This window comes from Vigna umbellata, chromosome 5 (assembly GCF_029865625.1).
Source record: "Vigna umbellata cultivar VRB3 chromosome 5, Vumbellata_1.0, whole genome shotgun sequence".
Lineage (NCBI taxonomy): Eukaryota > Viridiplantae > Streptophyta > Magnoliopsida > Fabales > Fabaceae > Vigna > Vigna umbellata.
Genome location: NC_142169.1, coordinates 23,144,632 through 23,169,323, shown reverse-complemented (window position 1 = coordinate 23,169,323; position 24,692 = coordinate 23,144,632). Strand labels below are relative to the sequence as shown.

Genomic DNA, 24,692 nt, shown 5'->3' with positions numbered 1-24,692 from the left:
TAGATTAAAAAGAAATGAAAATCACTCTGCATCCTCCACCTTTGTCGCGGATCATGGCGCGTTCAGCGTTCAACACCAAGCACCAAGCTTCGAGAGAACCAAATCAAAGCAAGGGAACCGAATATATTAAGGGAAGGAACCGAATACATCATATGGAGAATCAAATACAAACCTCTTTGCATATATGAGTAAAGTTGGAACCGAATACAATTTACGTAGAATCAAATACGATCATATGAAGAACCGAATACATTCTTTGTGTTCTTCTTCTTCAATTTTGTCTTCATTTTCAACCACTCTCATCTTCATCTTCAATTTCACCATCAAACTGATCGTAACAATCATAAATCAGATTCTATTTTGGTCTTTATTTATTATTAAGTGGAATCGATGATCAAAATATTGGAATCCAATACCTTTTTAAATATAATCACTCCAAATTTGAGCAGAATGACGAGTGATAAAAAAGTAAGGTATCTCGCAAATCTACTTAAATCGTTATTCGCGTTTCTCTTCAAATGAACATGTTTTAACCTGTAGATCAGTGCTCGCATTTCCTTTTAACAATATAATCGGTTCATGTGAACACAACCATAGCGTATGTTGATTTTAGGAGATTGATTTGGAAGAGAGTGATGGATGAATTTAAGAGATGAGTGAGAGTGAATTTGAAAGTAAAGTTTGTGAAAATTAGTGTAAGATTTAGCCGATGTAATAGATAAAAAATGATTTAATGGATAGAAATTAAAGATTACCAAAATGTCTTTAGTAATAAAATTAATATAAAATTATATTTATTATTTATAAAATGAATTTTTTAAGTATTAAAAAACAAAAAAATAATAATACAAAAATAAAAAAATTAAGTAAAGTGAAATTATTTTTTTTAAACTTCATCCACGCAAACCACCGTTATATAACATACACGTTTGTATTAATTTTATGAAATTTACTACATTGTTTAATAAAACTTGAAATTCAAAAACATTTAAAATAACATGACAAGAATTATCACAAAAAAAAAATTAAACTAAGACATTTTAAAAGAAAAAAATTGCACAGAGATAAATATTTAAATGGCTACCTAAATTAAGATTTCAAAAGAAAACTTTTTTTACCTATAACCATTTTATTAGATTTCTTTACACTTTTATGCAACAAGGCTATTTATTCAATTCTTGTTTACTTCATTATATAAGGGTAAACTAGACATTACATCCTAACTAGTTTCAAATCTGTACAAAATTAGAAGATTGAAATTTTCAATAATTCTCTAAATCGTCATTCTGCAATTCTTGTAAATCAATAAAAACGAACATAGCATATTTCGTAATTTCATATTCACAAATACCATTAAATAGTATTATCTATGCATACGAACACAACATTAAAGATGACACACATGTCATGCATCTCAGCAATAATCATATACCTTAACATATATAATTAATCTCATCTTTTATACATTATACCATCAGAGCACATATAAAAGCACCTACTTAAATTACGACATTTTCTTTATATTCCAACATATTATCACATGAGCAACCTCTTCAACCTAGATAAGGTAACATCCATTTTGCTTGAATGGTATATTCTTGTTGCTTGAGTAAAAGGAAACTAAAAAACACATCCCTCACAAGATTTTTTTTGCTTTGGCGACCACCCTACTACTTGATATTTATCATAACCAACACTTGATTGGCAATCCTTGTTGGAAATAGTCCAATGAATTCTTAGAAAAAATCTTCGTCACCATAAGATGCTTGGACATCCATCCAAAGCATTATTCCTAGGCCACGTGTCACAAATTGCCACAAGTTTAAGACATATGTATAATGCCTCACATAAGCATTTAGAATCAACCTTAAGTCATAAGAACCAAGGATTTACCAATGTAAATCTATTAATGTAATTAATGCATACCTCTTGAGTCTTGCTTGAACATAGCATCATATCACTCCAAAGATTTTTGGCCTAGAAGCAATTCTATTACTCAAGAAAGTTTCAATGCATTCACATTTCAAAATTATTCTATTTTATTCAAATTCAAGTCATAATCATAAACATATCTATATATTCAAATTCAGGAGATCAATCCTCCTACATTATTAGTGTCGTGTCTTAACCAACCCATTTAAAAATTGAAGAATAAACAATTTAAAACATATCAAAATTAAGTTTTGATCTTTCCAAATCAATTTGTTCCTCAAACCTTAAATTTTTAGAGCTTATACCATCAAAATCTATTTTAGAGTAAGAAAGAATGCAAAGAGAAAATGATTTTCTAAATTGAAAATTTTAGAATGAACTAAGGAATAAATGTATAACTTTTATCTATAAATTTTATTTCTTAGTTACTTTAAAATTTCATATTAAAATATCAAGGACCTTAAACCTAGCTTACAAATAATAACAATGAGATTGTTGTTCTATACTATTTTTTTATTAATATTTTAAATCATGAAAAATAATAAATAATCAAATTCAACTCAGTTATGAAATAATTGTTCTCGCTCAAGCGAAAATCAAGTTGAACCAATTACCTTCGTTAGAAAAGATTTTCGTTCAATTAGGGACTCTCTAGCTCAAGTAAAAATGAGATTGAAACTAATTTATACTCTTTTTTTTTTTTTTTTTTTTTTTTTTTTTTTTTTTACTTTGCATCTAAGTGATAATTATTCGCCTGAGCTAAGAATATTTCTACTCAAGCAACATCGAGTCGTTCAAGTTAAAAATTCGATAAAAACACATGCTCTCACTGTTTCTTTTTATTTCTCTTTTCCTAATAAGTTAATCCAACTAAATAAATCCTATTATCAAAATAAAATTGGATGAAAATAAAAAAGAAAAGATGAATGAACTGAAGTAAAAAAATAAAATAATATATATAAATATTAAATAACAATGATAAATCTCGCCATTTTAAAAGGTATTTTTATTTATTTGATTCCATCAAACAATTGTTATTATTTGTGTGCACTTTTCTTTTTAATATTTTATCAACGAACGAGAGGAATAGACTCTTTTGAGTCGCTTTCACTTTGATCTTTGTTATCTTGCAGTGACTCCTTTTTCGGATGGGTTAGAGTTACAATGCACTTTTTTTTTTCCAAGATCTTGAGAATATATATATATATATATATATATATATATATATATATATATATATATATATATATATATATATATTACAGGTTTAAGGCTTGAAACATATATGTATTTTTTTTTTCAGTGTAAAATATTTTTTTCCTAATTAAAATAATTGTATCTTCTTTTTGTTTTCTGCAATCATGATTTTAGAAGTGATTTTTCCATTGACTTAAATTTTGTTTAAGACATAGCATGATAGCAGTACCATTATTTGAGTGAGCTTCTTCTGTCTAAGTCTCTGAACCATGATAACGAAATTTGCTGAATGCTGCAGTAACATGGAAGAAGGATGAAAATGCAAAGAAAAATCCAAAGAGAAAGTGAGAAGCTCCTAGGGCCAAAACACAATTACAACTAAAAAAAGTGAAGAGCCCCTGCATCAGAAACAAACCCTATGGTTTTAGATTCTTTCCACTGTAGCGCATCCTCACAAAAATTATTAGTAAGAAGAAAGAATAAAAGACACAAGCTAAAAGACAAACACAGAGGTTAAACAATTTTTGCATCGTACCAATCAATTCCTTTGACTTTTCTCTGCATGGTACCAAAACCTATGTTATCATCAATCACTCAGGACCAAACCAAAATTAAAAAATAATAATAATTAATCTCCAACTACAATGTCAGTTTTAATCAGGGTCATGAAAGAAAACCAAGAAACTAAGACTCTACCGTTTTTCTCTTGCAATTCACCTTACGCACAATCATCATGTTTGATTACCTACTAATAAAGTCAATGATATAATAATATAATATAGTATATTGTAGTACTAATGAAGATTGTTGGAACAAATAATTGAAAAAGTGGTTGCAAAGAATAATTGTTTAGGTGTGAAATCACCAAGGACTATTAGCTTGGCAAATCGATCATAGCAGTCAAAGGCATCAAAACTGTGCGTGCCCTTTGGAATCATGATTTCCATTGATGCCATCTTTTATCAGTAAAAGTACGAGGCTAATTCCATGTAAGTTTCCTAGTTAACTGATAAAAAAGTATTGTTAATGTCATTTTTAATGTTTTCTTTTGACATATATCTCAATTTGTCCCCCTTGAAAATATCAAGAAATATTCCCATACTATATATGAAGCAAGCATCAACTTATCAGGTAATAAATATGAAAGAGTAATTGGGTAATTAGTAAGAAAAAATATAAAATAATGCATGAGATCTTTTGTATAGTTATATTTCAAAATGTAATATTTTTTCTATTACTTCCTAATACATCAAACTTAATCTACCTAATTTTTTCATTGTTAAGTATTTCTTAAACTTTCATTTTACAATCTTTAAAAAAAATCGATTTTTTTTCTTTGAATAGTACTGCCATATACCTGTGTGAAGTTGAGATTTGATAGATGTTGATTTAGAAGAAAGATGAGCATGAGTTTTTGTGTGTTTCCCTCCTCTTTGTTTGCAATATTCCCTGACCCCAAATCACATATCACAGCTAAGAAATCAGTGAGGTATTGAAGGTTTTCTTTTGATAAAGAAAGGAGACAGAAAATGGTGGCTGTGAGGGAAAGGCAATGTTGTTATCAAATTGCACTTATTGCATTGAAGAAAGCCATGGGAATAATAATAAGCATTCCATAAGTTAGCCTCTCATAGTACCAATACGAGCCTTACTGTGGGGACCCTTCTTTCATTTTGTTGTCCATGTTTACATCAATGTTATGTTATGGATAGGGCTACATATACCTTAGGTACATCCTCTTTTCTTTATTTTTTACTGATACTTAGACTTAAACTTAAATTTTCTAACAAAATTACACAATATTATGACAAACATGTAATAAATAAATTATATGATGCGATAAAATACATATTAACCGTTGGTTTGAGAAGTTATGTTTAGTTTAGAGAAAGAAAAGTTCAAAAGCAAGATGTTTTTTAATTTGTGCAGGTTCAAAAGCTTTGTCTTGTTTCGTATTTGGTTAGTTACACGTATCTGTTGAGCACATAAAGGATACAGAAAGAACCATAGTTGTTTTTGCAGACATTTTTTGATTCCTGAGCTACGAGAGTAGGTGTAGGTAAATAGGCATGGAACATCAGTAACACCCGTGAATCTCTGTGATTGGAAATATTTTAATAATTTTTTAATAACAGAAGATAATGTATCGCTATTTTATTCACATAGTTGTCAAAAAAAATTGTTAAAAAATATTTCTTTGTAGAAAATTCTGCATTGTCAGCGTTTAATTCATCTGAAAATGTTTTGTTTCACACAATAATTTTATGAATGAGTTTGAGAGTGGACGATATGCCTCTGTCATTGGAATATAACATATTATCAAAGAGGAAAATAAAAGATGTTCTTTTACAGTAAAATCCAGAATGAGTAGAGCTAAACTTGTCACCATCTTATCCGATTTCATTAGCATCCTTAATTAACACACCCAACATGATATATTAAATAAATGGAGCCCTATCCATTAATTTTATTTAAAATTTTCCACTTAAGTTACTTTGATAAAATAATATGACTTAATTTAATTTAATTAGTAATTGAGTTTTTATATTTAAATTTTTTTATTTTTTTAATTTTATATTTTTTTACTCAATTAAATTCTTATTTTTTTTAAAAAAAATCAATTGAATATCTATTTTTGTAAGAAATATTAAATGTGATTTCTTTTTTGAATGTACACATTTTAACATTTAGACATTTTTTATTTAAAAGGTGTTATATGTGAAAATTAGATTCAAATTTTAACATCAAATTTATATTTTTACACACGACAGTTTCTAATTATGTTAACAATAGTTTAATTGAAGATATCATATTGAATCATTTTTCAAAAATAAAATCTACTTAAATAAAAAATAAATATTAAAGTCAAAACAAACTAAATTACTAATTAAACCAAATAATATAATAGAAAGCCAAATAGTAAAAGTATACCAAATGAATTAGAGAAACTAATTTTTTACTTTTTTTAAGTTTAAAACCATTATAATTTATTTTAAATTTGAGAAATTGAAATCAAATTCACTTCAAATTCCATTTACTACAAACATAATGAGAAATTGTTTATGAAAAAACATGTACTGTCAAGCCAACAAAAAATGAGCTTTCTTGAAATAGAGTATCAAACATGTACACCAGAGGCTGTGTTTTTTTTTCCAGCACCTCTTTTTTTCTTCACGCACCCCCATAATATTCGTAACGACTATTCACCATCTCTTCCATTTTTTTCTCCACTTTCAGTTCCGCTTTCGATCTCCACCATAATTACCTTTCAAAACACCCATAAAGCAAAAAATTAAATTTTGAATTGAACATTTCAAAATATATTTTTAAATTTGAAAATACCTTTCAAAATATATAATATAAAAAATATTTTTTATTCTGAATTGAATGTTTAAAAAAACTATTTTCAAATCTGAAAATGGTTAATAAAATATTCAATCCCAAAAATATATATTTTTTATATTTTTCTTATTTAGTGTTCTGGATCCCAAAAAACCAACATCCACCCTTAATCAACATCTCCCTGCCTGTACCTTATCAGTCTCGTCTTACATCTTTCAATTTTTTTATTATTCTAACTACCTTACCAGTCTCACCCTGCATTTTCCAATTCTTTTATGTTAGAACCACATAATCACAGAGAATCTTTAGACTGTTGTTTGTATGTGGTATTTGTATGTGTTGTTTGTATGTGCTGGAATGCATTTCTGGGTTGGATGGGATGAAAGTCGATACCTTAACCATAGTGGTTGAGAGGACGCCGGTGTTAGATTGATGCATTTATGGGTTGGATGGGACGAAAGTATGGATTGGATGCATTTCTAGGTTGGATGAGACGAAGGTCGAGTCGAGACGTATTGATTGAGAACACGCCGACGAAAGAGCTGTTACAAAGGTTGTCGCACTTGAAAATTGGGTTGAACGTCCACCATAATTACAGTTAGAAGTGCGGTTCATATCGCGTCGAAATTTTGGAAGCACGGTTCATACGACATCGCAGTTGGAATTGCGGTAGCCGCATTTGGAATGGCGACTCATTTGGCCGTAACTGGAAATATGTTTTATTGTCTTTCTTTTTGTTTTGATTCACTATTTTTTGAATTTGATTTGGTTTTGTTTTTTATATTAGTTTAAAAATTAAAATTTACGCATAATAAATATCTTTTAAACAAATAGATAATTTCAAAAACATTACATATTAACAAACAAATATAAATTTCAAATTAATTATATTATAAGAAATATTAAATAAATATCAAATATAATAAAAATTAAAAATTAAAAAAATGTTAACAATTCAATATAAAAAGTTTAAAAGAACCACAAAAATACAACAAATTAAATTTAAATTAATAAATAAATAAAAACAAAAAATATACAACAAATAACTAAATAATAATTCATATTAAAAAATAAAATATTAATAAATAATTATAGATTCAAAAACTTTAAAAAATAAATTAAATTTTCAAAAATCAAAATAAATAATTATATTAAAAATAAATTTTAAATGAATATGAAATACAAAAATAAAATATAAATTACAAAATATTAACCACAAAATGTTTAATATTTAAATAAACTATTAAAAAAATATAAAAAGCAAATAAAATTCAAAAGCAATTAAATATAATAAATGTAGAAGAAAAAAACTTTCACCGCACTTTCAAGTACAAAGCAAATAAAATTTAAAAACAATTAAATGTAATAAATGTAGATTGAAAAAACTTCACCACATGATTTATGGCACCTCCAACCACATTTAGACTATTTCAAATTGCAGCTACACTTCCAAATGCGGACAAGTGTACAATCCGTATCCAAATAAAAACAGACAAAATATTGTATATGTTCTGAAAGGATAACAAGGACATAGTTGAAATAATACAAAAATTAAGAGGTGTAGGACAAGACTGGTGAGCTCCAAGAAGAGTTTCTTCGACCCATGTCCACCGTTACGTTGGTTTGGTTCATGAGTTTCTTGATGCGGACGTATTCATCTCTTCCTAGATGACAATAACATTGTGGATGGGGACGTGTTGCACCACCACCTGCATCCTCGTCCAGCCTCCAGGGGTAGTACAAGAGGGTCGTTGAGCAAGAGAGGTGCTTCTGTTTGGGGAAAAAATCTTCTTCAGCAATACCAAATCGGGGAGGCAAAAACAAGGCATTTAGAAACTTAGTCATTGAGGATGGTGAATCTTTTAAATCATGGGAATCTTTTAGTGGCAGAGAAAGAACAATGGAATTAAGGGTTTAAGGATTGCAGCACTAAGAAAAGAAAACAAATATTGATTTTGCTGGGAAACACCATCTCCGGGAAACAAAAGTTATTTTATCTTCAAAAGCATTTCAACATTGAAGGAAATGAAGGTGTAGAGGATGGATTGTGTGAGCAGCTGCGTTGTGCAGAGAACATGCGGAGAAGAAGTAGAAGATGAAGTCATTTATTTTAGGCTTTTTTATTAAAATTTCCCTCAAAGGCAATGAGGTCATTTCAACAAGGATATGGGGGTGCATGAAGAAACAAATGGGGGTGGAAGGAGAATCGGCCTCACTTGGATGTACCCTAACCAAAAAAAGCCCGGTATGCTGTAGTCATACAATGATTTGGGCTTGCTTGATACAATGGACTGTTGTGGAGGTGCATTAATACAGTGGTGGGACCATTAATGAAGTGGTTGGTTGTTGGGTAAAAAAATAAAAACAGAAATTATATATTATTCAAAGGCAACAAAAGAATGAGGAGGTCTAGCGAACATTGTGTGTTGGTGAAGAAAGTAACTCTGATCTATTCATTCTTCTAAAAGATAGGTAGAAAAAGGTTTCAAATGATTCTATCTTTTTTATTTTATATTATAGAATATTTTACACATAAATTCCAAAGTTTTAAAATATAATTTCCATTTATTAAGAAAATTAAAATTTAATATTCAATTGCAATTTCTTTTTGTTTAGAAGTGTTATTTCTTGTTTTGTTGGTGATGGATGTGTTAACTTGTATAATACTGTAGAGAAATGCCTTTTGAATTTGGATAATGGGCAATTCCATTAATGTGTTTTCATTGTTTGAGTTTGTTGTTTTACATATGTTAAATTTGGATAATTGGGATTTATGTTTGTCTTGGCATCTGTGAAATATTAAGGCGGGAAGAGGAGTAATCATTTGGCGGGAACAGCCTTACTTTCATTTTTCATTTTTTAAAAATAATAATTTCAGTTTAACATAAACTGCAAGTTTTGATAAACCCGCTAAAGGAGGATTGGAATAACCACTTTGTTTGTACATAAAGAAAATGGTGCAGAAGAAAAAAGCTAGGGTTTCTGACGACGAGGAAATGAAAGGGCAGGGAGATGAAACCAGCCTCTACCAGGTACCTAAATTCACTATTATCTTTGATCATGGAACATTTAACTCTTCCAACTAATATTCTATGTTGCTACTGTCAGTGATATGTGACTCGTTGTTAGCATTTGATTTGAATTGTTGGTTGCAGGTTATTGGCGTGGAGAGAACTGCTTCTCAGCAGGAAATAAAGAAGGCTTACTACAAGTTGGCGTTGAGGCTTCATCCTGATAAGAACCCTGGTGATGAGGTCATTCTTTAAGCTCAATATACCAATTGTCATGTTTTTTTTTTATTTTGTTCAGTAGATTGATTTTAGGGGTTGACAGTAATTTCTTATGTTGTTATTGTTGCAGGAAGCTAAAGAGAAATTCCAACAACTGCAAAAGGTGATATCGATTCTTGGGGATGAAGAGAAGAGGACACTATATGATCAGACCGGATGTGTTGACGATGATGTGAGTTAGACTCTGATTTGTTTCAGCCTAACTTTTAAATTTCTTGTGCTGTTGGTGGTTAATGATGATCTGATAGGAAATGAAAATATAGAGATGTTAAAAGAGTCAAATGAGTGTTTAGGTTGGTTTTCAGTTCTCTGGGAGCTGAATTTACCCAATTACAAAATATGCATCTTGGAGGTATGAGAGATATAAAGAAGAAAGAGAAAGAAACTGACCTAGAGATTGAGATGGGTGCAAAGTGGGTATAGAATTTAGGAATTGGAAGAATTAGAGCTGAAATCCTTATATTCCATTAACTATCATCAGAGAGTAGCATTCAGGATACTTCAGCCACAAGTTTTTTTTTTGTATCAGGACCTTGCTGGAGATGTTGTTCAAAATCTTCAAGAGTTCTTCAGAACAATGTACAAGAAGGTATTTGTTTTATTACGATGTTCTGTTTTCTGATGCATTGTGGTGTATGTATGTTCAACTTTTTGAAAGGATATTAGCGTTTATCGATGTGGTACTTAAAAATGTGCTATATAGGTCACGGAAGCTGATATTGAGGAGTTCGAAACAAACTACAAGGGATCTGACTCTGAAAAAAATGATTTGATGGATTTGTACAAGAAGTGCAAGGGTAACATGAATAGGTAAGAAAGCATTGCAAATTTGTGATGCACATTAGCCATATTTGAAAAGGTTGAGTTTGATATCAAGAGTTAACTCCCGTTGCAGGCTTTTTTGTTCAATGCTTTGTTCAGATCCTAAATTTGATTCACACCGATTCAAGGATATTCTAGATGAGGCTATAGCTGCTGGTAAGGATATTGACTATATTTTGTTAACTAGGATATTAGGTGGACATTTTCTGTAGACTTTAAGTTTATCTGCAGGAAAAAAGTGTATTTTGATTGTTAGATTTGCAATGCAAGCCAATAAGATGAACTTACTTCACTTTTAACTTTTAAGCATTAGCTCGGTGAATCAGTATACTAACATGCGATGTCATGACAGTCCATCCATTACGGGTTGTTTAAGTATTTCCTAGATGATTATTTATTTTCTCTTCATCATATTCTGCAGGAGAATTAAAGGCAACAAAAGCCTACCAGAAATGGGCTAAGGAAGTATCTGAAACCAAACCGCCTCCAAATCCTTTGAGGAGGGAAAAGTAAGTTGATCAAGCAGGTGTTTACATTACCAGTGCTATCTATGCTCTAGTTTAAGAATGATCCGTTGTTTTCTACAGGTCTAATAAGCAGTCAGAAACAGATCTGTATGCAATGATAGCACAACGCCGAAATGAGAGGAAAGGCCAGTTTGATTCAATGTTCTCATCTCTAGTTTCAAAATATGGTGGAGGTGATATGCCGGAACCCTCTGAAGAGGAGTTTGAAGCTACACGGCGAAAGCTAGAGACTGGTAGATCCTCCAAAAAGTCAAAACAATCCAAGCGAAATTAAAAATAATATAAGTAGGTGTATACTGTATAGTAAATTTGTTTGTGACATGACGTTGCCTCCTGTCTTTTAGTTTTCAAGCGTTGGTGTATTTAGCAGACCTAAAGGGGTGTTGTTTTCAATTTGTAAGTTGATGTTATTTGTTTATTTTCAAAACTGAGATGGGACCATTTTATTACTTTGCTGCTACGGCAAGTGATTGGTATCCTACCAGTTCTTCATAGGTGTGTTTGCTGTTTATCTAGTACCAAGGTTGATATACTTAAAATTGAGTTTCCACTAAATGATTTCTGTAAATTGATTGTAAATGGTAGCGAATGTGATATGGACATGAATGAAGCCCAATCTTTTAGGCCCAATAGGACAATTAGGAGGAATTGAGATTCTCAGCATTACATTTTCTCTATGCATAGTTGGGAAAGCACAACACAACCTGTTTATAACGGGAATCGTCAAACATGTCACAGTATTGCTTCCGCTTTGCATCAATCTATTCTCTTCAATGATAATGACAATTTCTCTCCTGGGCATTCTGTTAAACACTAACAATGTATTTTTTCAAAACATATACCTTCATTCTTTAATCAAAATTAGTGCTTCAGTTTAGAGCATTTCATAATCTTAATAGAGTTTTAAATTACAATTCTTTGCGTCAGCTTCATCAGTGCGGTTTTGTTTTCGATTGACGTTGGTTCTATTATTATTATTACTATTATTGACTTGACTTTCTTGTTTGTGATAATATGTTGTAAAACCTATATCGTGTGGCAGGCCGTCTATGGTCTACTATAATAATGACATTGCCCCTTCATCTCTTACGGCTTTGTTAAACAAACTAATTAGGTTTTGATCTGACACCATGATCACCAAATTAGCAGTTGAAACTTTTTTGTTAGTTCTTAAGTACATTTCTTAGAGCTAAATAAACTGAGTGAATCTTCCTGCACCTCTCTCACCTCAGCCTGCACCCCCAAATTTACTTATTTACCCTTTTTTTAATAAATAAATTAATTTTTTTTAACCCAAAAAGTAACCACCACACTTCGAAGTGCGTTTTGCATTTTATAGCCGCACTTTGAAGTGCGGTTACTAAACACTTGCCACCTGGGAGCACTGTATCTAACACCTACCATTGCACAATAACTACTTCACTCTCTAAATTTATATTATATATCTTTTCTCCTTCCACCGTCAAACTCTCTCGAGGTCACCATCATGCTGCATTCATTTCAAATGGGGACAGAAGAAGGAAACAAGATGAAGAAGAATTGCTTAGATTTATATCAAGTATATAATTGATTTCATTAATACGATAATATAAAAAATTAAATCAATTAAATAATATGATGATTAGTATAGGACCATTTGGAAGTGGCACGGCAAGGATCAGAGCCGCAGTCGCTGGAGGTGCACGCCGCATTTGGAAGTGCGGCAAACTTACAGAACCGGACTTCGATGTGCGGCTCGCTGGAGGTGCATGCCGCAGTTCGATCTGCGGCAAACGTAGCTGGAGGTGCACGCCGCAAACCGGACTTCGATGTGCGGCTCGCTGGAGGTGCATGCCGCAGTTCGATCTGCGACAAACGTAGGACTTCGATATGCGGCAAAAATTGGCGTTTTTAATATAGATAATTTTTTAATTCAACATAATATATGTAACACTCTTTCTTTGAATTTAATTGAATATGTGGTTTGATCACTTCGTGTTGTTGGCATAATCCATGAAAAAAAAATTTAAAATAAATAATCATAACATAAAACAATAAATTTAAATTAAAAATAATAACATAATAACAAAAGCATAAAAAAAAATATCAAAAAACATGTAAAAAATTGGAAAAAAGATTGCAGGAATTTAACTTAAAAAAAAACCATGCTCTGGAATATCAATAACCGCACTTCAAAGTGCGACTACAAAATGCAAAACGCACTTCAAAGTGCAGTGGCTACTTTTTGTGGGGTTAAAAAAATTTAATTTATTTATTAAAGAAAGGGTAAATAGGTAAATTTGGAGGTGCAGGATGAGGTGAGGGAGGTGCAGGAAGATTCACTCAAATAAACTGGATTTCCACCTAAGTTGTGCAAATATGCAACAAATTGTTGCTGACCTGTCATATTTGCATAAATCAACACACTCGCTATTAATACTTAATTTAAAACTAATCATATCATTACGTGAAACTTTAAACAACACAAAAATTCTAGGCCTCTAAAAAAGGTGGAGTTGTTAAATTAAACCACAATTATGTTTTTGGACCAGCTACGGTGGTTGGCCAGCGCACTATATACTAGCACAAACCCACGCAACTTTTATTAGTTTATTTACTTTTTGTAGAGTATTTATACACTTTGCCCAATTTTGATGAGTTTGTTTATGTTTAAATAGTTTTTGAGTGGTTCATAAATTCATGTATTTTCGATTGAATCTAGGTTAACGAGACATAACCAAACTTATATAAGAAATTAAAATAACATTTCTTATAAAAAGTTCTATGATAATGACTGTGTTTTTCTTTTTATATATTATTTTGCTTTTTTTTTTGTATAATTAATATGTAAATTTCAACTCATAATATCTAACAATTTTTTTTTGTAAAATGTAAGTCCATTCTATATTATATTCTTTCTTTTCAAACATAAACATTTTTTAACTATTTTAGTAGTGATACTTATTTGTCAAAATACTTTTATCTAAAATCTTTGTCAAACAAACTTCCATTACAATGAATCTACAAACCTCTTTATTCACTTTATATTGTACTCATACGGATTATAATTACTTATTAGAGCCTATTTTATACTTTTTTATTGATTATAAGGAACTTATTTATTTTATTATTGATGAATTGTTGTTTTCACCCTTACATTTGAAGAGTTTTTCACATAAAAAATATGTTCCATGTATTTATGGAATGTTGGTGCTCCTAATAAATTCTTGCAAGCTACTTGTTGCTTTGTTATTGAATTGTTATTTGGATTCATTCTCTCAAAAAATCTGTCATCATTGAATTGAACGAAATCAAGTTTCACATTCTCTCAATTTCAAGTTTTTACTCTAGAATTTCCCCGTTTTTGTTATATAAGAATTTGATTCTTGTTTTGTTTCGTGCACTAATAACGATAAGAACATATTTGTCAACCTCGTCGATCACAATCTTAGGCGAATCAATCTTCAAGAAGGAACATCCTCTTTGCATTTGTGTTTATTTCATTGAAATTTACTTTTGAATGTGTTGCAGTGACGAAGTGCAGTATGTGGAATGGAGCAAGATCATACACCTATAAATGAAGTTATTGTATCTCATGATACTTTGACTGCAATTCCTCGACTCGTTATGTTTTGATGTTGTTATGGATAAAAAAATTGATGGATATTAAAGGGTGTTGAATCGAGAAAAAAACCAGAACAATCTCATTCAAGCATAAGATTAAGATCCTGAACAATATTAAAATGACATAAAAAAGAAGACATGTAAACCTTAATTCTCCTTATCAAAATTGATATGATTTTCATTCTCTAAATTAAATAAAAAAACTTCAGATAAAAACATACAAGAATACTCATGGCTTTATCTAATAACCACGAGCAAAAATATTCCTTTTTAATACTTTTAATAAAGATTGTATTCAAATAATTAACAACTTGCAACTTATTTAATCTTTTTGTTTATTAAGGTACACGGAGTGTGACATCACATCTGCGAGCTAGGAACATTCCTTGTTTTGAACGATCTCCTATGAGTCTGCAAACGCAAGCAAGACTTTTCCTTTTTCTTTAGTTTTCCACAGCACACCTGCCACCTTTAAGTTCTGTCCTCCAATGCCCTTTACCCCAACCCCCATTTTCTTTTCAGTCATTGTGTGGGGTTGTAGCCATGATACACTCACCACTACAACTCTCGTGTCAACATTAAAAAACATTTATCAAAGGTCAGTACAGTTAATATATGCAACATGTTCAAGTTCAAGTTTTGTTTTTGATTACTGATAAATAATCGACAGACATATTTTTAGTGGTAAAATCTGTTTTGACTCTGGTAAGTTTCATAAACTCAATATGGGTTTGACTAAAAAATTAAGACCTTGGTATATATATATATATATATATATATATAGTCTGTACTAGACCTTGTTGCTATGTCCCCGTTCTCTCTCTACATTTTCTTTTGGGTAAGTTAACTCATAACCTTTCGATTTTCTTGGTGGTGATATATTCTACTTTACCTGAGTTCTCTCTCTCCAATTCTGTCTTCTGAGGAGGTAGTTTAGTGTCATAATTGTGGAATGTAGCTTTACTCATCTTTCATGTGAAGCCCCTTCATATGGTTGCTACAACCTATTGAATAGTCCCCAAAATTCATTCTCTAAGGATACATTTACTTTTCCCAATTAATGCCCTTCAGCCTATTGGGGGTGTCTTCAATTACAGCACTTGGATGAAAAAAAGGGTAGAAAAGTTTGGTAGTAGAATTCACACTCACACACACGTTGCCATAAAGAATATTTTCTTTCTTTTTCTTTCCCAACTTCGTAGTAGCAAATCAGGATCTGCTACTTCACTGCTTCTTCACCCTTTGTCTTCTACCTTCTGGAATTTTCTATGGAGACAGAGAACGGGGATACCAAGTCCAGAAAGATGGAAGACTACGAAGTGATAGAGCAAATTGGAAGAGGCGCTTTTGGCTCTGCCTTCCTCGTTCTTCACAAGTCCGAGAAAAAGAGGTAGGCCAATGACACCTTTAACTGCTTCATCTATGCTTACATAAACGGTTTGAGGATCCATTTATTTTTCCAGTTGGAAAATGGACAGCCCCATGAGGAAAAAATTCAACTTTTTAAAAGACTTTGTGTTTAATTGTTGGAGTTGAGGCCTGAGAAGTTTGATGGCAGTTAGAGCTTTTGTGCTTCAATAATTTTCCTACTAAACCGTGGAATATCATGGACTGTTGAATCTTGGATATTGATTTTTTCAGTCAAATGATGGACAACCATAGCAAGAAAGTTTGAAAAGTTTTTGGTTTTTCCTATTTTGGATGTTGGTCTTTAATTGTTGGATGAAAATCCAGCCTTTTCGTTCAGTTCGGTTAGCTTTTCATCTTCAATTGTGACTCGTTCTCATAATGTCTCATAATTTCATATCCTCGGTAGGTATGTGCTGAAAAAGATTCGGTTGGCCAAACAGACAGAGAAGTTCAAACGTACTGCACACCAAGAGGTTGGTGTAACAAATCCTTCCACCTGAGGAATCCTAGGTGTCCATAATGCAATTATTTATTTAACTTTTGTTTTAATCTATTTTATTTTCTTTGCATGAATCAGGCCAACTTAACTATTTGTTTGCCCTTTTCAATATTTTATGTTTCCTTCCCATAATGATTTAGGAATATACCATTGCTGGCTGTGCTTTTCCAAACCGCAAATAAACGTGTCGCCTGGATATTTAGTTAAATCATGAGATTGAATCTTCACTGAGAAAACAAAGAAAATTACTTTAGTAAACTTAAATTAAGTTAATTTTGATTTTTGAAATCTGGTAGGATATATGCTACTCATTATTGTTGTCTAATGGTTGATCAAACTTACAGACAAGATGATGTTTGTTTTGTGAATGTTATTATGCTCACAAAGTGCCGTGAACACCATATGCCATATCATTTTCATTTTTGAGCCAAATGCCATTGTAATATTGGTTTTATGTAGATATAAGTGGATATTTTAATGATGATCTCGTGCTTTTTAATCCAATCCTAAGAGGTTGTGTGAAGCTGATTTCAAATGATTGTTTTCTTTCTACCAACATAAAAGTGACTCAGTTCCTCTTTCTCAAATAGATGAACCTGATTGCAAAACTGAATAACCCATACATTGTGGAGTACAAAGATGCTTGGGTGGAGAAGGTAGGGACTACTCTTTTTCTTAATTTAAATTTTTTCAGTCATACGTTTATATAGAGATGAAAAACTAAGTTTGAATATTTACAGATATATCAGCTCATTCTGATGTAACCAAACTTCATAGGCATGTTTCTGATATTTTATATTTTGTAGGAGGACCACATATGCATTATAACAGGCTATTGTGAAGGAGGTGACATGTAAGTAAAGGAATATCTGTTGGTAAATCTGGTTCTTTCTTGGATAAATTAAGGATCTGGGCTTATTATTTTTCCCATAATCTCAGGAGAAACGAAAATATTTATTAAATACACACTTTTTAAATGTTAAACCAAAAAGTATAATCTATTAAACAAGGATAACAGAATGGTTCTCATAACTCATAACACATTATTTTAGATGAAGACCTACTGGGATTGCAATGTGGACATTATAAAAGCTGCTATCTTGGATTGGAAACAGAGCTACACAACTTTATGCTGAATTCACTCTAAGGAGTAATCAAACTGTTATAGTGGTTTTTAATTATAAGACAGGATGACAAGTACTGAATTTTAAAACCTATCCTTGACCTAAAAGGTTAAGGTGTTGAAAAAGGCACAGGAACCTCCTTTTGAAAATCTGTCATAAATATGCTTTGTAATTAATACATATTATGGAGATCTGGATGGAGTCCTTGTTGATTGATGTTGAATTTTTGCAGTGTCCGTAGTATCCTTTCCGTTTAGAAGTTTGATAGACAGATATGTTGACTATCTGCATTCTTATTTTTGAGATGAAATACATTTACAATAATTGGGATTCTGTGGATCTTGTATTCATACAACATAGTCTACATGCATGCATTTACATGCTACAAAGGAGAAATACAAACAGTGATGTGAAGTCCTAATCATGGAATTTTACATTCTTTGTGGAGCAGGGCAGATAACATAAAGAAAGCTCGAGGGTCATTTTTTCCGGAAGAGGTAATGAATACATTTAACTGCTCTTCCTTGATAATTCCTCTTATGACTGTTCCTTACCCACCCTGACTCGTCAATTCTTCCCGCAGAAAGTCTGCAAATGGCTGACTCAGTTGTTGATAGCTGTTGACTACTTGCACTCTAATCGTGTAATCCACAGAGATCTTAAGGTATTGCAAATTCATTTGCTTATGCTGATAAAGAAATCTGTTGTAACTTTTACACTAATGCTACTTCATGTAATTTCAGTGTTCCAACATATTTCTCACCAAAGACAACAACATTCGGCTTGGTATGTAGTATTATTCCTTGAAAACTTAACTTTTGGCTGTCAGAAACTGTTATCTGAAGAAGTATGTTTATTGCATGATCCGTACAGGTGACTTTGGTCTTGCAAAGCGACTTAATGCAGAAGACCTTACTTCCTCGGTAAGGGTACATGTATGCTGTGTTAGCTTTTTTATCTAATGCCTCCTTCTAGGAAGTTACCTGTATTTTATCCAATGGAAATTGGCTGTCATGCCCAGTAATTGACGGATCTCAGCTGAAAATATTAAATGGGTCTCAGTATTTTGGAGAAATAACTTCGGGTTGGGGAATAGCTTGGTTGAGCCAAAAAAGATTAAATTTCTGCATATATATATATATATATATATATATATATATATATATATATATATATGAATATATTATATATATATGTGTGTGTGTGTGTGTGTGTGTGAGTGTGTGTATTTGCTTTGAACTTTTTATTGATAAAGGTAAATGATACCTAACTTGATTCACATAGTGATACCTATTTTTTGTTTGCATACTTATATCCTGTGTAGGTTGTTGGAACTCCAAATTACATGTGTCCTGAGCTCCTCGCTGATATACCTTATGGTTATAAATCAGATATGTGGTCTCTTGGTAAGGTTCATGGATACCTTCTTCTAGTTGAGAAAGTCACATGATAGATAATTAACGTTGTGTAAGAATGATATTTCTTTGTATGTTAAGGTTGCTGCATGTTTGAGATTGCTGGACATCAACCTGCATTTCGTGCTCCAGTAAGAACTTTCTGCAGGAATTTAGTTTTATCAATGGAAACATGGTCTCTATTCTTCAATATATTTTAAACTAGCAAAACAATTAAGACATGCTTGAATGAATAAAACAGGACATGGCTGGACTTATCAATAAAATAAACAGATCCTGCATTTCTCCCCTGCCAATTGTTTATTCTTCCACACTGTAAGTAACATCCTCAAACCATTCCCAGTCACTCTACTGTCATGATATATTTTTAACCTGTGCTTTTGGTGTTCAATTATTTTTCCTTGTGACAGGAAACAACTTATCAAGAGCATGCTTAGAAAAAATCCAGAGCATAGGCCAACCGTGAGTTCAACTGAACCTATCTTATGTTGATTCATTTTGATGGAATTGCGGATTCTAATGATGTTTGTCTTCATTGACAGGCGGCTGAATTGTTAAGGCATCCGCTTTTACAACCTTATGTTCTTCGTTGTCATAATGCATCCTCTAATATTCTTCCAGTATATCCCATAGTTAATTCAAAGGATAAAACAAGAAGATCTAATAAATCTAGTGGTGGCAAGGACCATAAGGACAAAGAAGCAAGCTTAGTAAATCGTTTGGAACGGATTCATCCAATTGAGGGAAATGGAGATATACTCGTAAGCAATCTTCCTAATGATGCTGTTACCATCTCAACCAGTGCAGAAGACAATATTGAGACCAGGATGGTTGATCTTACCAGCTACATAGTGGAATCTTCTACTAGTATTAGCGGCTCAAAAGATGGGTCAACAACATCTGAATCAACTATTTGCAGTGTGTGCAAGGAGGACTTTAAAGGTAGACCTGCAAGGGAAACGAATAACAACGAAATCTGTTTAAAGAGTTCACAAGAATCACTGCATGAGGAACAGATATTTGCTGCTAAACATTTTCATAAATTAGAAGATGTCATTAATGCAGTGAACCCAGAAGTTGAAGACGGTTCTTGCAATGAAGGTTTGGACAATGCTGAAGCACCAAGGGAAGATTCGAGCCTTGACATCTCTGGTAAATCAACAATGTCCAGTGCAGGCAGTAGCAGCACTGATAAAGATAAGTCCATCAATGAGGAAAAGCCATCACTAACTGTGAATCATATTACGGTCGAACATGATACCGAATCTGGAAACCAATTGAATGTATTTACAGAAGGCTCACACATGAACGGCTTGACATCTGATTGTAATGATGCACGTGGAGTTAAGGATGACGACACAGCTAACAGACACATTCTCTCCACGCATAAAGATGATAACACGGTGGAGGTTGATCAGACAAGTGGCGTTTCATTGAGTGTAATAACAGAAGTCGTCGGGGACGAGACAAATCTGTTGGATAGTCCCTGCCAACAAAGAGCTGATGCTCTGGAATCTCTGCTCGAATTATGTGCTCAGCTACTCAAGCAAGATAAACTTGAAGAGCTTGCTGGGATTCTGAGACCATTTGGAAAAGAAGCTGTATCATCAAGAGAAACAGCAATATGGCTGGCAAAAAGCCTCATTTCTGCCCAAAAATTTAATCCTCAGACCTAGTTACGAGAGGTTCTGGTTATAAGTTTATAGATTATTGTAAGAAACGTGTAATTCAAATGTTACATGAGTTTGTTCCGTTGGAGATTGTTGCATGGTTGAAGATTGGAGACACGAAGATAGCTTGCCATATCTTCTTTCTTGGTTGTGGTAAGTGGTTATAGTAAATGAATTAAATTATTTTAGTTAGGTTAATAGTCATTTGTGCTTGTTTTCCAGCAGTTTATGCGTCATTGATTGTATAAATTTTTTACTTCCCCTTTTCCTAACTAAAAGGTAACCATGAATATCAGATCTTCATGTTTTATTTATTTGGTTTATTTGTTATTCATGACCTATAAACATCTAAGGGTGGTCAACACTTGCATTGTTGCATTTGGACAGTGAAATTGTTACAACATACAAAAAATGGAGACAAAATTGCTATCAATAGACTACTTATTAATTATAGGTTTAATACATCATTTGGTCCCCTACTTTTAAGGGTTTGACTCAAAGTGATCCTAATTTTTAAAAAAGTTCAGTAAGACCCCATATTTCGTTAAAAAATATTCAATCAGGTCCTTTTCGCTCACGCCGTTAAAAACATAACGGTGCAAATGACACTATGGCCAAAGAGTTGTAGAGTTTGATGAATACGTGGCTAAAAGAATTAAATGAAGAAAGAGAAATATAAATGATTGTTTGAAGAATTAAATGTAGAGAGAGAATACTCCACTTTCACTCAATAACATTACACAACATCCATTCACACACAACCCAACCTATCCATATATCAACATCAAACAAATATAATCCATCATAACCATCAACCATAAAGATCAATATATTCATGACTTCTTACAGATTATCCTACTAACCATACACCAAGTACATAACCCAATATTTCCAAAACAACTATGTTCCCTCCATGATCAAGTATTCAAGTTTCTCGACTTCTCTCGACACAATGCACCAATTTTATACACCCACCTCCAGATTTCACCCTATATCACCTTATATATTATTCCACTCAATAATAACTCAAAAATAATATAATTTTTGAAACCCATAAAACTAGGTATTTCACTGTTAGGACGACATCAATATAACTAAAACAAAGAATCATTGCTTATTAACAACAAAACCGTGACCATTAGATAACCTCTGCACCTCTCCCATCAATCTTTATATCTTCAAAGAAAACTCCTTTAGCTTCCCTAGACTTATTTTATAGACCCAAAATTTAAAATCTGCACAATGAAAACCTTAGCCTGTAACCCTTTACCATTCTTATAATCCACCCATGCAACCCTAGAATATCATTTGCGTACTTTACCTATCAACAAGGGACGTAGCAGCACATGAACAACAACAATTTCATGCACTTGGTATTAACCATATTATGATTTCCCTCCCAAGGTAGGTACCACGAAAACCATTAAATGTCAATATCAAGAACCCCTTCTAGCTCTCTGGATTCCAACGTCTACACTATACAGGAAGAAAATATAATATTTCTCTTCGTCTTACCGTGACCCCCACATGCATTGAAACTCTTCACTTGCAAAAAGAAAACATGCACTCATATCATTATGTGATAACAATACATTACTCAACATTTATACTACTTCCATACATTTAATACCCATCAAACATTCCATGCAATTACAAAATAATAATTTATTATACCCATAAACCCATGTTGGTATCTTTATTGAGAACACAATCCATCACCAATGCACTCTATTGTCATATTTCACGCATACAACACGTTAACACTTCCTACTCTTATTTACATTCTTAACCTAGCCAATCCACGACTACCCTCCAAAGATTCACGATATGCACTTATCCCTTACTACAAAACCACATGCATTCTAATCCTTCAACCCGTGCATTCATATTCTGGGAATAACATCCCAAACCATTTTTTTCCTTAGCAACCCACAACCTTCCAATTGGGTATATTATCTATCCACACCGTTTCTCAAGATTAACAAGTTTCAAAGGAAACGCATCATGCTCAATCAATACATCAAAAAGTTAACTCCCTTCACCTAGGTTTTCCAGTGAATTCTTTAAAGGCTCATTGGTTCCTAGAAAATCTTGTGACTGCAACAAGGGCCCCTGCACAACTCCTTGGTACTCACAGTCTTCTCCCTATTACTCACTACGCTCAAGGTGGAGGACAAAAAGTGGTGGTTTCTCTCTTGCGCACTCTCTCGAGTTGTTTTGAAATGTAACTTAGGGTTGCTTCTTATTTTGCACATAAGTCGGCGGAGGCCACGCGTTCTTCCTCCCCCGCTGCCGCCGTCGTTGAGGATACCCAGCTAGTGGCTCCCCCGCGCCCTCGGGTCTCGCTGAACTCCCTCTAGTATCCACTGGGATACGTTGGTGCGGTTTCCCACCGGTCTCGGTCCGATAGTGGTTGCGACGACGTGATGAATGCATGGGGCCCTCTGATGCAAATGCAATGACGTTGTCATTCCATCATGATTAGAGAGTGATTTTGGACTAGGTTGAAGGATTTGTAGATGGTGTGGTTGCTGGGATTTGCACCTAACTTACGTCATTTATTTATTTTTAAATATTTACACAGTGCAACCTTTTCAAACGTGTCACGTATTCATCAAAGTACAACTCACTTAGGTTTGGCCATAGTAGCATTTAGATCATTATGTTTTTAACGGCGTGAGCGAAAAAGATCGGATTGAACATTTTTTAACAAAATATGAGGTCTTACTAAACTTTTTTAAAAAGTAGGATTACTTTGAACCAAACTCCAAAAAGTAGGGATCAAATGATGTATTAAACCTTAATTATATTTACTTGAATTCATAAAAAACATATTTTCCGTTATTTTATTTATTTAGTCGTAAAGTTTTTAATAACTTTTAATAGTGTATTGCTGATACTTTAAAAAATTGAAATCTAAGATGATTCCTGAAAAAAAATTATTTTTTATTTCAGAAAGTCTCGTTGCTAACATAGAATACCCGTTTCCATGATCTGATACTGATAAGATGACGTAAAACGAGGTTAAATTTCACTCTTCCTGATACGACAGAGCACTCATTCAGAACAAAATTAATACACTGTTTAGAGAAGATGATATTCCATTACCTACATAACAACCTATTAATTTTCTAAGATTCTTTTAGCAGTGATTGAAAGTGGTTATATTTTGAGGGTGATGAGATATACTTGTTACGAGAAGACAAGATAAAATTATTAAACAAATCAATATTTCATTAACAAATCATCAAAACAATACAAAAACATATTCATTTGTATCAATTTTCATCATCAATTATTCCCTGCAGCCCCCTCTTTTCCACATATATAAGGCTTAGTGGAACAAGGCAAAGAAAGACAAGACCGAGGCACCGACCAAGGAGCCAACAAGGGGCACGGTGGCTCCACTGACTGGGCCGGGAGCCGGGGCAGGAACTTCGGTGGCAGCCGCTACTGCGCTCATGGAGGCGGCGGCGATGAGGATGGCGCAAGTGACCTTCTTCATGTCCATGATGAGTTGAATATGATTTGTTTATGACCCGCTTGTGTGCTGATGAAACAGACAAATGTGTTGTTTTATTGCCTTACTTGCAGGTCTGAGGTACAACGATGGGTCTTGCATGGTATTTAAAAGAAGCGGGTTTCAGTTATTTTGGGAAAACTCTTGTTTTAGTTCATGGTCTTGCATGGTTTCAGGGCTTGTCGTAGCTTTCGGCTGAAATACATCGTACATGCGTTCTAATTAAAGGTTTCTCAACCTCATGTTGTGCTTTGACAACTTCTGATTAAACTACAACCATACATATTTTAACAACATCTCCAACGGAAAAACACAACTCACTTGAATAATATAATAATATT

At 32.7% G+C, this 24,692-nt stretch overlaps 3 protein-coding genes across 5 annotated transcripts; 2 read left to right on the top strand and 1 right to left on the bottom strand.

Moving 5' to 3' along the window:
• The first annotated feature begins 9,328 nt into the window (after positions 1–9,328).
• On the top strand, positions 9,329–11,604 carry LOC124823879 (chaperone protein dnaJ 6-like). The gene is made up of 8 exons (XM_047296187.2): positions 9,329–9,503; positions 9,627–9,725; positions 9,832–9,933; positions 10,291–10,350; positions 10,465–10,571; positions 10,657–10,739; positions 11,005–11,092; positions 11,171–11,604. Exons 1-8 carry the CDS (start codon positions 9,426–9,428, stop codon positions 11,382–11,384), a joined length of 831 nt encoding a protein of 276 aa, XP_047152143.1. The 5' UTR covers positions 9,329–9,425; the 3' UTR covers positions 11,385–11,604.
• A 3,588-nt stretch (positions 11,605–15,192) lies between these two features.
• Positions 15,193–21,145, top strand: LOC124823880 (serine/threonine-protein kinase Nek6). Of its 3 annotated transcripts, none has more exons than XM_047296189.2 (14): positions 15,193–15,311; positions 15,992–16,103; positions 16,530–16,596; positions 17,213–17,278; positions 17,429–17,475; positions 18,198–18,243; positions 18,330–18,410; positions 18,490–18,532; positions 18,620–18,669; positions 19,071–19,152; positions 19,243–19,292; positions 19,403–19,476; positions 19,572–19,623; positions 19,704–21,145. In XM_047296189.2, the coding sequence occupies exons 2-14, from the start codon at positions 16,018–16,020 to the stop codon at positions 20,835–20,837; spliced, it is 1,878 nt and encodes a 625-aa protein (XP_047152145.1). In that variant the 5' UTR covers positions 15,193–15,311; positions 15,992–16,017; the 3' UTR covers positions 20,838–21,145. The 3 variants fall into 3 exon arrangements, with proteins under 3 accessions (XP_047152145.1, XP_047152146.1, XP_047152144.1); XM_047296190.2 differs by lacking the exon at positions 15,193–15,311 and adding an exon at positions 15,529–15,551; XM_047296188.2 differs by lacking the exon at positions 15,193–15,311 and having other exon boundaries at positions 15,558–16,103.
• A 2,905-nt stretch (positions 21,146–24,050) lies between these two features.
• AGP23 (arabinogalactan protein 23) lies at positions 24,051–24,442 on the bottom strand. Its single transcript, XM_047296179.2, has one exon. The coding sequence runs from the start codon at positions 24,340–24,342 to the stop codon at positions 24,166–24,168; it is 177 nt and encodes a 58-aa protein (XP_047152135.1). The 5' UTR covers positions 24,343–24,442; the 3' UTR covers positions 24,051–24,165.
• Positions 24,443–24,692: the final 250 nt, after the last annotated feature.

What these genes read in the sequence shown, in the direction of transcription:
- LOC124823880 (XM_047296188.2), top strand. Translation starts at nt 15,982, where the DNA reads ATGGAGACAGAGAACGGGGATACCAAGTCCAGAAAGATGGAAGACTAC. An exon ending in CACAAGTCCGAGAAAAAGAG is followed by an intron (nt 16,104 to 16,529) that starts GTAGGCCAATGA and finishes TATCCTCGGTAG; the next exon opens with GTATGTGCTGAAAAAGATTC. An exon ending in GGTCATTTTTTCCGGAAGAG is followed by an intron (nt 18,244 to 18,329) that starts GTAATGAATACA and finishes TTCTTCCCGCAG; the next exon opens with AAAGTCTGCAAATGGCTGAC.
- AGP23 (XM_047296179.2), bottom strand. Translation starts at nt 24,342, where the DNA reads ATGGACATGAAGAAGGTCACTTGCGCCATCCTCATCGCCGCCGCCTCC.
- LOC124823879 (XM_047296187.2), top strand. Translation starts at nt 9,426, where the DNA reads ATGGTGCAGAAGAAAAAAGCTAGGGTTTCTGACGACGAGGAAATGAAA. An exon ending in AGATGAGGCTATAGCTGCTG is followed by an intron (nt 10,740 to 11,004) that starts GTAAGGATATTG and finishes CATATTCTGCAG; the next exon opens with GAGAATTAAAGGCAACAAAA. An exon ending in AATCCTTTGAGGAGGGAAAA is followed by an intron (nt 11,093 to 11,170) that starts GTAAGTTGATCA and finishes TGTTTTCTACAG; the next exon opens with GTCTAATAAGCAGTCAGAAA.